The sequence below is a fragment of the Myxocyprinus asiaticus genome, chromosome 6 (assembly GCF_019703515.2).
Source record: "Myxocyprinus asiaticus isolate MX2 ecotype Aquarium Trade chromosome 6, UBuf_Myxa_2, whole genome shotgun sequence".
NCBI lineage: Eukaryota > Metazoa > Chordata > Actinopteri > Cypriniformes > Catostomidae > Myxocyprinus > Myxocyprinus asiaticus.
This window is the reverse complement of record NC_059349.1, coordinates 18,642,137-18,656,529: the sequence shown is the minus strand read 5'-3', so window position 1 is coordinate 18,656,529 and position 14,393 is coordinate 18,642,137. Positions and strand designations below refer to the sequence as shown.

Below are 14,393 nucleotides of genomic sequence, written 5' to 3'. Positions count from 1 at the left end.
TTAAACTTTTAACCTAATTTATTTTAAATTAGGATGGTCTTTGGTGTCAGGAACTACATCAGTCATTGTGCATGCAATATTCTGTGAATACAGTAGAATTCGGATCTGGGAATGAATTCCTTTCCTCATCAACATTATTAGCATGGTTCAAAAGGTCAAGCTTTTCAAGGTGGAAGTAATGTATTATTCTGATAATTTATCCTGGGGATCAATACAGCAAAGCTTGTGCTGAATGCCAAACTGCTTTCATTTTGTTCACACTCTGGCTGTGCTATTCTCTCCCTATATTGCTGAACTACAGGCTGCTTGTGAAGGGAATAATTTAGCTGGTACAAATGGAGAGGGAAAAAAATCACTGAATTATTAACTGCAGTTTACTGATCTCTATCTGTGGAACAGACTGACAGATACATTTAAGGATTAAAGAAGGAAAGGACAGTTAAAAACAGCCTGAGGTGCTTTCAGCAGCTCTTCTTGTGTTGAAGGTGTTGTCACTCAGCATTTCTCAAACTTTTTTGTTTTATGTACCCCCACGGCCCCATCAAGTACCCCTTCATGAACAGCAAAACAGAACATTTTTGTTTCTTTTATTTTTTTTAACCTTCATATAACCAGGCACTAAAGAACAAGATTCTTATTTACAATGATATCCTGGCAAGAGGAGGCGAAGGGGGACAATTAGGATTAATTACAAAAGTGTACAATAATGTGTCCCTTTTAAAGGAATATTCTGGGTTCAATACAAATTAAGCTCAATCAACAGCATTTGTGGCATAATATTGATTACCACAAAAAATAATTTCAATCATGGAGGTTACGGTGAGGCAGTTACAACAGAAGTGAAGGGGGCCAATTTTTGGTGGGTTTAAAGGCAGAAATGTAAAACTAATCATTTTAAAAAAAGCACACATTAATACCTCTGTTAAAATTCATGCATTACATAAAGTTGTTTAAATCGTCATTTTTACATTAGTTTTATGGTTTTAAGGTTTGTTGACATTACATCGTCATGGCAATGAAGTTGTAAATAATTCAAATGATTTTATTACACTAAAATCATGTTAACATGCATATTGTTTACGTCTTGTGGCTATACTTTTGAAATATGAGTATTTTAATGTTTACAACCCTATTCAGTTCCATTGTAAGTGTCTCACTGGAACCCAGATTTTTGCTTTTTTTAAAGAAAAGGATGGGCAAGTCAAAATGTATTTTTGTGGTCATCAATATTATGCCACAAATGCAGTTGATTGAGCTTAACTTGTATTGAACCATGTTAATTAGAACCATCGGAGGGTCTGTGCAGTCAGTGGCAAAACATCTTATCTCCATATGTAACATTAAGTCCATAATGTGTGATTCACTTTCACACAAATCACTTGTAAAATGGCAGACTTTCAGTTTATAAACACTTTTTTTCTGTTCCCCATACAATGCTATCTTAAGACATATGGAACAAAGCCCATCGCCCTACTGTTGCTGCTGATGCAGTGGAGTCCACTGCTTTAAACTTGAAATAAAACTTGACACAGTTGTTCCTTGTGTGACTCGGTGGAACTCTGCTGTTTTAAAATATTCTGCTCTTTTAGAATATTCTTGCTGTTAAAAAGATAATACCTTGCACCTCAGCTTTGGAATAGGTGATGGACTATCAGTAAGCAGTAAGGGTTGAACGTGTTTCAGTGTTTTTAGATTAAAGCTTTGACCTAGGCAACGTTGTTGCTGTTGATTTTATGGTCATTCATTTTCGTTCATTTTATGATCGTTTTATATTGATTTTATGGTCATTAATGTTCGTAATGCTGCTATTGTTTTATGCACTTAAAATGAACTTGATGTCTAAGTGTTTTGAATTATAAACTTTTGCCATACACTGTCATTGCTGTTAGATTTAATGTTTATTTAATTTATGTAATGTTTAATGCACTTTTTAAAAATGTCATAAGGAGATCTTTTTGTGAGGCTCTTTTTGTAAGTAATAAAGAATGGAATACATTTTCTTCCTCTTTGTACTTTTATGTTAAAATGATTATCCTACTCAAATGCATGTGACATAAAATAAAATAGAAATATATTGAAAGTAATCCAGAAGTAATCTGATTAAATTACCGACACCCCCCCCCCTCCCCCCCCAAAATGAGATTATGTTACAGATTGCATTTTTTGCCATGTAATTTGTAATCAGTACTGTAGTTTTTGTTTATTTAAAACTGGATAGAGCATTAACCTTAAAAATCTTATTTTCTGTTTTTCATCTCACATTTGCTTTTATGAAACTATTACATTTAGATACAGTATAAGGAGTAGGGTAGGGATGTAAGTAGGTTTTAATTGTTTTGAAACGTGTTAGAGCATTAACCTTAAACGCCTCATCTGTTTGGAAGAACTTTTAACAAGATTTTAGCACTACTCAGTGGACATTTTACAACGGAGCTGCCGTGGTACGTGTAATGAACCACATAAAGTCATTTTGCACATAATTTTCATGAGATAAGCACCAAAAAAACCCTGGCTGGGAATCCCTGCTGTAGATCGTGTCATCATTAGATGTGAAATAATTAAATTGTGAGGTTTCTTTCACTTTTTAGAAGATTGTGGGAGGTCTTTTCTGCTTTGCACAAAAAGTCTGTTTTGGACACAGATGCTGTTAGGAGAGGGGAGTGACATGCGTGGCCCAGGAGAGAACAGTTCATTAGCTCTGAAGCTGGTCCCTCAGAGAGTACTGTGTGTCTGTTCTGAAAGGGCACTGGTGTAGGAGTTTTATACCCATGGCGATACTCTAGTTATTCATATCCCGTAACCAACTACCTATGAAAGTTGAATGTTCCTCATACGAAGAACCACCTCTAATGAATAAGCAATGTAAATTTGTTGACATCAATCCCTGGAGATGCTCTAGAAAGTTCTTCCACAAGAGGCTGCACAAACTGTATAAAATGCATATGTTTCACACCTTTAACCATCCTCTTTATGGACCGTGAGGTTATTGCATTAGTTAGACAGCCCCACGGGAATGGATGACTCATAGACAGATCTTCATGGCAATAGAATAGTGCTGTAAACCAAGTTAAGTGGGCTCTTCCTTCCTTCCAACTCGGATCTCACCACTCATCTACTCTCACATTTGAATAATAATCTGCATTTAAAACAATAAAGATTCAGCATATCTACATGTATACATCTGAAATGAAGCAATAAAATGACCAAATCAGTAATACTGTATATTCCCAAAGGTCACTTTCCAAATGCAGGTGACTGCTACTGTATGTATTATCAGAAATAAATATTCACTTAAAGGGATAGTTCACCCAAAAATGAAAATTCTCACACTCATGTTGTTCCACACCTGTATGACTTCCATTTATCCATGGAAGACAAAAGGTGCAGTGAAAGTGAATGGTAAGGCTGTCAGATCTTAAAATTCAGCCTAATATCTGATTTGGAATAAAATGAGGGTAATAAATGACAAAAGACTTTTCATTTTTGGGTGAACTATGCCTTTAGCAATTATGTGCATTGATTTGTATTCTTATTTCTGGTTTAGATTATCTCAGGAAGCCTTTGACTGATAGAAACAACATAAATGTAATTCTAGAAGTAATAATAATCTAATATTTGCAAATAGTGGGGTACAATTAACTCTGTTGGTATGTACTGCACAATTGGTGCATGATGGCACTTGCAGTTCCATTGACTCACTGTAGTCGCTGTTCTCATCCTTGATGCCATCAATGGTTCCGTCTGGCTGCATCTGCAGGTAAAAACCCTGCTGGCTGAACAGTCGTGTCACAATGCCTTTCAGCTGCGGCTCTGAAACAAAAAAGCACACAGGCCCGCCCCCAACCCACATTTTTATCAGACTCCACCCCAACACATTACATGTTTTTTCATCATGTGAATATGAGCTAGTTGAGATGAAATTTAAATTGCTCTTGACTTCTTATCCAGTGAATGCACTAGTGAATGCGTATGTTGATAAAGCTCTACAGTTTTGCTCTCTGTGACTCATTAATCAATTTCACAATGGACACCTGGAGTTTAAAAGATCAGCTGTAGCAATGACAGATGTTTTCTGGTGGAGTGGTGAATTATTTTGATGAAGGCCTGAGAGGCAGGAGTGAAAAGGGCCACATGGATGACTTGGCATGCAGTAAAGTCCCACAGCTTTCAAAACCAGAGTTCAGAGGAGTTGTGAATGTCCATGATGGTCAAGATCAGCTATTCATCATGGGCCTCATCTATCCACTCCAGACCCAATATCTCTGACAGGCTGGAAGGGCCATCAATCACATGAACGAGCCTGCCTAGATCCATCAGGAAGAACATTACTAAATCACATGCAAAATCCACACCTCTATAAATAAAGACTAGCACAGGGACCCCCATAGGAAATGACCCTAACCTGCAGAGAAAGTCTTTGTCTTATTGCATGTATGTGTGTGTGACTGTTTACATGTGCACGTGCATGTCTCCATACATGTAGCAATGTATGCACTCATATGTGGATTTTAGGGGATAGTTCACCCAAAAATAAAAAATTATGTCATCATTTACTCACCATCATGTAGTTCCAAACCCGTATGACTTTCTTTCTTCCGTGGAACACAAAAAGAGTGACAGCGGTGTCAGAAACAAACTTTTACATTAATGGGAAATATTTACAGCCTGGTCTCATGAACATTACGTGACTGTGGCAACATTTTTGCAAAATGAAATTACGTGCTTCATTACACGTTTAACTGCAGTTTCTTAGTGAAATCTCCAGTGGGGGGCACCAAAAGCGAGTGAAATGGTGTCATAATAAGACAAGGTTTTTAAGGTGAATATTAGATGGAGGCTTTAATGAGTAAAAGTACCTCCCTAACCTAAAACTTAAACTTAAACCTAACCAATGGTGTTTTAAAAAAGCAAATAAGAGGTTAACAAAACAGACACCCTTACCCTAAACCAACACCTAAACCTAAAACCCTAGGTATACTTCCATTTTGACGCGAACACTCAGCATCTGCGTACAGTTGAACACAAGCCTGTCAAAGTATACTCCATATAACTGCACACATACACAGGTGGTTGGTACATGCGTGCTACGACTGCTACGAGACACCGGACTTTTTCTTCAAGAGTTTAGACCCATAAAGATGTCTTTATATTCCTCAGACTCCAGCTATACAAATGCAGGTATCTCCTGACCTCCTCACACATGCGTTCTTGACTTGCACATCCACTGTTGTTGTTTTTACCTTCATCTCCTGATGTTTAGCTCTGATTACATTTTCTTCTAGCACTTCTTCGTGACAGCAACGGCTCAAAATGTAAGTGTTGCCACCTTGTGGACCCACTAATTAGTGCAAATAACTCCAGGCCCATTCGCATTCTGCGCGTTCAAAGACGCGCGGTTAGAAAAATTGGTTAATGTGTGTTCAGTGATTGGGCACTCTGCTGATGATGAGAATTCGCGTCTGACCAAAGTATGCTTTGGGCTTAACCATTAGTTTTGTAAAATAAAATGTTTTACAGCAATCACATCATCTCGTATAGCTTCAATGACACTTTTGTCTCACGTATCAGCTTGTGTGCATGGCTGGGCTAGAGCCTCAGTCCTCCGAGTTCAAAGTCTATCACTCTATCAGGTGAGCTACCACTCAAGCACACTGGATTAAGTGTGTAAATGCAGGTGCATCTGTAATACAAGTGTTAAAATGTGTGAGTAATAGAGTGAAAAATACGTGTTTATAAAGTCATTGTAGTCATGATTTTTGTGAAAATAAATAAAACAGTTGTTGTAGAACCTTTTCAACATGAAACTGCAGCGAAATATATAATTCAGCACGTAAAAGTCAGTTTGCAAAAATGTTGTTATAGTAACGTTCATTCAATGAGACTAGGTTGAATATTTGCCCCCTGGAATTGGTTTCTAGGGGCATTTTTAGCTTCATAGGGACAATTTTTTCTAACCTTATAAATTTAAACAATTAATCCAATCTGAGTAATGAGATAATATAAGCGGTTACCAAAAATCAAGGTTATACTGAGGCATATACAATGGAAGTGAATGAGACCATTTTTTAAAGGGTTTAAAGGCAGAAATGTGAAGCTTATAATTGTATAAAAGCACTTATATTCATTCATTCTTCTGTTAAAACAGATAAATCTGGTGTGTATTATTTTAGCTGTGAAGTTGCTTAAATAATCGTTTCTGCAGTTGTTTTAGGGTTTACGGCGTTGCATCATTATGGCAATAAAGTTGTAAAATTGGATATAACTTTACACAAAAAATTTTGGTAAGCTAATTTTATGTTAACGTGCATTTTTTTTTTTTACATCTTGTGGCTATACTTTTCGAAACAGTGAGTATTTTTTAACATTTAAGGATTGGCCCCATTCACTATCCTTGCAAAGTGACTGACCCAGATTTTTGCCTCTTTTTTTTTTTTTTTAAGAAAATTGAAATACATTTTTGTGACAATCAATCATTATGCAAAGGGGTTTTTATGTTCATTTTGGTTGCATTTCTGACCGTGACAGACAGCCTCATTCGCTTCAATTGTATGGAAAAGAGCAACGTCAACTTTCTTCACAATTCTCCTCTTGTGTTCCATAAAAGAAAGTGGTGACTTACAAAGTGTGGTGTGTCAACTATAACAGAACTTTAATTTTTCAGTGAACTGCTCCTGGCTTCATGTAGGCTATGTACCACCAATGTAAAAAAGGTTACACCGTATGGACATATTACTGCACAATGCAAATATAATTCTGTTAAACTATACATGTTCCATATTGTCCCATTCCACAAACAGAAACAGTTACAGTCGTATATGTTGACAGATGATGTCATGATGAAATGAAGAATGGTCACCTCGACTACTGAAGTCACAGGAGAAACACGACACATCAGCAGCACAGAGCAAACAGAGCCTCACTGCACTCGCATAGCGAGACGAAAGAGGACAGAGCACACAGAAGAATAGCGGGGACAGAAACATAAGAAGGAAAGAGAGAGAAAGAAATTAAGGGGAGGGTAGCGTGCCAGAAGGGAGTAGAGAAAGGAACAATAGAAAGAAAAGAACATAAAGACGAAGAGATAGAACAGTAGTCGAAAGCATACTACAAGGACAAGGCAGACACCGGCGACCGCCGTTTGACGGGAGCTAGTCCCCCATGAGCACGGGATGGGGTGGGGAACTGGAAGACACAGCACATGGATGGAGGCTGAGCTACTGACCTAGCCTGACGCCCTTACGGGACACCTGTGGAGGGTTCGAGGGCGCATCTTACGGGGGGAGAAGGAAAAACAACATTTTTACACACAAATTCTACAGTAACAGCCGGTAAATAATTGATAATTAGTCGGGGAGAGGGGATACACTGCGCTTGTCCTACATCATGAAAAGTGGCTTTGATGGAAGAGAGGACAGCTTTTTTAATAATCAATTCGCACGCTTCGTGCCGTTTTCTGTGTGCCGAAAAAGGACGATAGCGTGGTTTCGTGGGCAATGAGACCATTAATACCTACAACTAACCGTGCAATCCCTCCCCACACTGCAGTGATAAACATTTACCATTAAACATTTCATCTAAGAAAGCCCTGGTGCACTGCAGTGCCACTGGATTTTGCCTGTTACAAATTGAATTGTGGCACTTGTGAATTAGATGATCTTTTTTAAATTGCACAGCCTCAAAATGCCAAGAATGACAACCACTGAATTAATTGCTAACAGTAATAATGACATAATCAGACAGATATAGGCCTATCAAATACATAAAACTGTTAGGATGGTAAATCGGTTGGTGAATACCGATAGACAACACGTGAACTATGAAACAGGTGGTGGATTTTTTTGTTCGCATTGCTATAAAACACAGTAGAGGATATGTGCTTCTCCAGCTGTGCAGACGGAGCTGATTTCGACTGCGGCGGAGGCTTCGGGTGGGGGCTCTATAGTCTGTCTCAAAAAGCATTCAGCACTGACCTGGTCGCCGGCGAACAGGTCTTTTCTTGCCGCTGCAGAAGCGGACTTTACTGAAGACCCCCAGGAAATGTCGCTCGCAGAGAGAGCGGGGGTCTTTGCTGGGACTGGGGCGGCGTTTGGAGGCAGAGACCCGGTCGCTGTTGGATTCCCGAGCTTGGCGCTTCTGTCGGATCAGAGAACTGGCGATCGCGGCCATCGCGAGTCAATTTAATGGCTTGTTCAACTGTTAACGCAATAGCCCAGGCTGAAAATAACGCGACTGAATTGTCCGCTCAAATTTCGCCAAATCGCATCCCGATTTCCTCCCGGAAAAAAATCCAGAAGATCTCGTGAATTATGGTTGAAATCGCATCCTCTTCTCAGACGATGATGTACATTTTCTGTTCTTCATCTCAACTGAAAATGTGTTCTCAGTCTGTGCAAAATCAAAAGGCTTTTTGGTCCATTACAAAAGACGTCCTGTGCGAGCAATATGCAACCTGTCACGCAGGTATTACAGGTGCCGAAAACAACAGACGCGTAATTCCTCCGACGAGCGAATGCTACATAATCCACATGTCTACATCAATCCTGATAACTTTGAATGAATCTAGATCATATATGTAGCCCATGACACAAGTTATAAGGGTATGAGTGACGCGCATACAACTTCACTGAACCTCTGAGCTTTCTCTGAATAAATTATTTTATAGCTCTTCATAGTTCTTCTGCTTGAAATATCTTATTCTGCTTCAAAATAATTCTAATTTTGAGAGCACTAAGAATCCTATTAAAGCCATTTGACGGAATGTTGTAAAAATCGTTTTCCCCATACCAGTGATGTCTGTAGTACAAAGACAGTGAGGCAATGAATGGGGTGTGATAGTCTCTCTCTCTCTCTCTCTCTCTCTCTCTCTCTCTCTCTCTCTCTACGCAATCATACGTGTTTGAGGTTTGGATGAGTAAAAGAGAAAGAGAGAGAGAGAGACATTAATGGGGAGTTAGAGGAGGATTGTCCAACAGATGGTCACTTCTATATTGTTAATTACTCATGTGCAAATGTGGCACATCTTGTAACAGAGAGCCATCTCAATTTGAATCCTACTTGTTATGGCGTTTCGTTATTCATCCATCTGTCCACTACTCTGTTTTTTAGTTTTACTGTAAAACATCCCAGTGATATTGATCATCCTTTCATGTTTCTCACTGTTAACATTACTCAATATTTTTGACTCTAATGTGGCAATGCTATAATATTAAGGTCTGACTGATGCAATTCATTAACCGCCCACTCTTTAATAACTTATGAGTATATAATTTTCATCCATTAACTGTGGCACAAAAGACTCACTATATTATCCCCCACCCTCTTAATACAAAAATGCCTGGAAACAGCTTATGCAGTCATGTATATCGGCACTACTATTCTAACCTGTGCAGATCTAATCATATGAATCAGTGTTATTACAGTTAAAGAAAACTGAAACTAAAACTAATTAAAAAAAAAAAGTAATCAACTAAAATAAAAGTAAAAACTTAAATTATTGGAAAAAACTGAAACTAAACTAAAAAACATTTTCATAACGCCAAAACTAACTAAAATAAAAATGGTCTCAAATTCATTTTAGTTTTGGGGGTGAATATGGGCAAAGTGGGATACTTTAATTATGATCCAAACACACATCACCTAACATTATACAGGTGCATCTCAATAAATTAGAATGTCATGGAAAAGCTCATTTATTTCAGTAATTCAACTCAAATTGTGAAACTCGTGTATTAAATAAATTCAATGCACACAGACTGAAGTAGTTTAAGTCTTTGGTTCTTTTAATTGTGATGATTTTGGCTCACATTTAACAAAAACCCACCAATTCACTATCTCAAAAAATTAGAATACATCATAAGACCAATAAAAAAAACATTTTTAGTGAATTGTTGGCCTTCTGGAAAGTATGTTCATTTACTGTATATATACTCAATACTTGGTTGGGGCTCCTTTTGCTTTAATTACTGCCTCAATTCGGCGTGGCATGGAGGTGATCAGTTTGTGGCACTGCTGAGGTGGTATGGAAGCCCAGGTTTCTTTGACAGTGGCCTTCAGCTCATCTGCATTTTTTGGTCTCTTGTTTCTCATTTTCCTCTTGACAATACCCCATAGATTCTCTATGGGGTTCAGGTCTGCTGGCCAGTCAAGCACACCAACACCATGGTCATTTAACCAACTTTTGGTGCTTTTGGCAGTGTGGGCAGGTGCCAAATCCTGCTGGAAAATGAAATCAGCATCTTTAAAAAGCTGGTCAGCAGAAGGAAGCATGAAGTGCTCCAACATTTCTTGGTAAACGGGTGCAGTGACTCTGGTTTTCAAAAAACACAATGGACCAACACCAGCAGATGACATTGCACCCCAAATCATCACAGACTGTGGAAACTTAACACTGGACTTCAAGCAACTTGGGCTATGAGCTTCTCCACCCTTCCTCCAGACTCTAGGACCTTGGTTTCCAAATGAAATACAAAACTTGCTCTCATCTGAAAAGAGGACTTTGGACCACTGGGCAACAGTCCAGTTCTTCTTCTCCTTAGCCCAGGTAAGACGCCTCTGACGTTGTCTGTGGTTCAGGAGTGGCTTAACAAGAGGAATACGACAGCTGTAGCCAAATTCCTTGACACGTCTGTGTGTGGTGGCTCTTGATGCCTTGAGTCCATTCCTTGTGAAGTTCACCCAAATTCTTGAATCGATTTTGCTTGACAATCCTCATAAGGCTGCAGTTCTCTCGGTTGGTTGTGCATCTTTTTCTTCCACACTTTTTCCTTCCACTCAACTTTCTGTTAACATGCTTGGATACAGCACTCTGTGAACAGCCAGCTTCTTTGGCAATGAATGTTTGTGGCTTACCCTCCTTGTGAAGGGTGTCAATGATTGTCTTCTGGACAACTGTCAGATCAGCAGTCTTCCCCATGATTGTGTAGCCTAGTGAACCAAACTGAGAGACCATTTTGAAGGCTCAGGAAACCTTTGCAGGTGTTTTGAGTTGATTAGCTGATTGGCATGTCACCATATTCTAATTTTTTGAGATAGTGAATTGGTGGGTTTTTGTTAAATGTGAGCCAAAATCATCACAATTAAAAGAACCAAAGACTTAAACTACTTCAGTCTGTGTGCACTGAATTTATTTAATACACAAGTTTCACAATTTGAGTTGAATTACTGAAATAAATGAACTTTTCCACGACATTCTAATTTATTGAGATGCACCTGTACATTTGAAGAAAGCTTTGGATGTCAAAAGAAAAATGAAGAAATGCTTAATACTGGGAAGGGGAACCTCTGAAAACCCTCTTTTTACCAAATCCTAGATTTTTTTTAAGCAGTAAAGTGGGACAGAGGAAAAAAGATTCTCTAGAAAATATTAAAAATGTATTTGGAATAAATGTTTAGATTTTCTTATACACTTTTACATAATAAATCATAATGTAACATTTACAAGCATTACACCTCAAAAGTTTTTGTCATTTTCTTTACCATTGCTTTTCCCACCTGTGGTCATGAAATGAGTTCTGCCACACATCCCAAAGTAAAAACATCAATTTAAAACCTCAAAAAGTTAGATAGTTTACCCTCATGCCATTCCAAATGTGTATGACTTTCTTTCTTCTGCTGAACACAAACAAAGATATTAGAAGAATATCTTAGCTCTATAGGTCCATACAACACAAGTCAACAGGGTCCAAAGCTTTGAAGCTCCAAAAGCACATAAAGGCAGCATAAAGTAGTCCATAAGTGGTTTAATCCATGTCTTCTGAAGTAATATAATCAGTTTTGGGTGGCACTAGAAAGTGTAATCGAGCTTGAAATCATCATCGCCAAGGAGACTGGTGATGTCAAGGTTTACAGTAAAAAATGACATAAATATTGACTGTTTCTCACCCACACCTATCATATCACTTCTAAAGACATAGATTAAACCACTGGAGTCATATGGATTACTTTTATGTTGCCTTTATGTGCTCAATTTGGCACCCATTCACTTGCGTTGTATGGACCTACAGAGCTGAAATATTCTTTTAAAAATCTTAATTTGTGTTCTGCTGAAGAAATAAAGTCATACACATCTGGGATGGCATGAGGGTGAGTAAATGATTAGAGAATTTTCATTTTTGGGTGAACTATCTCTTTAATTGTTTACTTCCCAAAGATTAGTTTAGTAATGATTTCTAATGATTTAAGGAAATTCATATGGACACAGTGGGGATCAAGCTTAAATGTCCTTTGTCACTTTGCCCATATTCACCCTGTATTATAAAATTTGCAACATTTACAATGCTAATTAAACACGATAATACAACTAGATAGAGGTAACACAAGACTGCAATGAGAAATGTAATGATGTTAGACTTTTTAAATAATACCAGGAAACTTTCAGCTTTGGTAACCATAAAAAATACTAAACCTAAATCTAAAATAAAAACTAACTAAACTGAAACTGAGAAAATGAAAACTAAACTAATTTTGAATGACAAATTGAGTATAAAATAGAAATAAAAACTAAAATAAAAATCCAAAACTATAATAACACTGATATGAATGAGCAAGTTTTTGCAGTAGCACAGCAGTCGTGCTTAAAATGCTGTTAACAAGGTAACACTGTATTAGAAATTAGGCGAGAATGCTGCTTTTGCATTCAGATGCAGGATAACACTGATATGGAAATGTGTTATTAAGGTTATGCTGCCACAACGATCTAGTAACAAGGCAACCCTGCTGCCTGTAGAAATGTAATATTCTGTTTTATAATGAAATAATAGAACCACTATGGCAGATATAACACCAGAACACTGCATTTAAAGGGATAGTTCACCCAAAAATGAAAATTCTCTCATCATTTACTCACCCTCATGCCATCCCAGATATGTATGACTTTCTGTCTTTTGCTGAACACAATCAAAGTTTTTTAGAAGAACATCTCAGCTCTGTAGGTCCTCACAATGCACGTCAATGGGTACCAACATTTTCAAGCTCCAAAAAGCAAATAAAGGCAGCATAAAAGTAATCCATAAGACTTCAGTGGTTTGATCCATATCTTTAGAAGCAATATGATAGGCGTGGATGAGAAACAGATCAATATTTAAACCCTTTTTTACAGTAAATTTTCCTCCCTGCCCAGTAGGGGGCGATATGCACAAAGAATGCGAACCACAAAAAACAAAACAAGAAGAATGTGAAAATGAAAGTGAAAGTGGAGATTTATAGTAAAAAAGGACTTAAATATTGATCTGTTTCTTACCCATGCTTATCATATCGCTTCTGAAGACATGGATTTAACCACTGGGGTTGTATGGATTACTTTTATGCTGCCTTTATGTGCTTTCTGGAGCTTTAAAATTTTGGTCACCATTTACTTGCATTGTAAGGACCAACAGAGCTGAGATATTCTTCTAAAAATCTTTGTTTGTGTTCAGCGGAAGAAAGAAAGTCATACACATTTGGGATGGCATGAGGGTGAGTAAATGATGAGAGAATTTTTATTCTTGGGTGAACTATCTCTTTAAGTCATGCAGAAGATATACCCAGCACCGACTGTCCCTTACAGGGCTGACAGTTTTGTACAGCACAGTGTTTGAGAGGGTGTGCAAGGTGGGGTGTGCAGAGAGGGTAGGGCTAGGGGTTTCATGTCCTCATATAGGGGAACACACTGGTCTTCTGTCACTGCAGACACTGAGTGGGTGGATCACGTGGCTCGGACACGAAAAGACTCTTGCCTCATGTGAAAGAGCGGCATTAAAGATTCACTCTGCTTTGGGAGCACGCTCCTTTATCCTCTTCCCAGTCTAATGTGGGGAAAATAATTCACTTCCAGCCTTCTGTCTCCTTGCATCAACAAGAACTTATTATAATGTTATTTATGCAAAGAGGCACCTCAGTACTCTTTTATTTAATGGTACTTGGTCTGAATGACGTCCTTAAAATACCATGAAGAATACATTAAGGTTGCTAACCAACTTTGAAGATGGGAAAACTAGAACTTTTCATATCTAAAAGACAAGAATGGATCATAAATCATCATAAATGATTGAAAGTGTATAATGAAAGGAAGGCACGGCAGAAGAGATTTACAAAGGTATTGTTGTCACGTATATTAGTTACAAGTACCTCTATTTCAGAGGTCTGAAGGAACCATTCATTAATCTCTGACACAAAAGCCCTTCAGAAAGATTGGTACATCACATTTGCAACAATGCCCTTTTAACATGGAATCTAGTTTATATTACCTCAGTTTTGAAAGAGGAAGATATGCAAATCTACTAAAATATAATTTTGATTGCCAGTAGGTGGATTGTCCTTTTCACTCTGGTGTATATTCAAACAATTAAGAATAGGTTTACTGACAGACCATGAAAATGAACCTGACATCTAAATCCATTAGTGTTATCAGTTATGTA

At 37.9% G+C, this 14,393-nt stretch overlaps 1 protein-coding gene across 3 annotated transcripts in view; it reads right to left on the bottom strand.

Annotated features, from left to right (window-relative positions):
- LOC127442812 (fibroblast growth factor 12-like) overlaps positions 1-14,393 on the bottom strand; it is a 48,548-nt gene that overhangs the window by 26,247 nt on the left and 7,908 nt on the right. The window contains exons 1-3 of one of the 3 annotated variants that reach the window (XM_051701020.1): positions 7,971-8,785; positions 7,223-7,270; positions 3,700-3,810 (exon numbers count right to left, since the gene is read on the bottom strand). In XM_051701020.1, coding sequence (XP_051556980.1) covers positions 3,700-3,810; positions 7,223-7,270; positions 7,971-8,166 — 355 coding nt within the window. In that variant the 5' untranslated portion in view covers positions 8,167-8,785. Of the gene's footprint in view, positions 1-3,699; positions 3,811-7,222; positions 7,271-7,970; positions 8,786-14,393 lie in introns of those variants that run through there. The other 2 variants (XM_051701021.1, XM_051701022.1) reach the window with 2 other exon arrangements.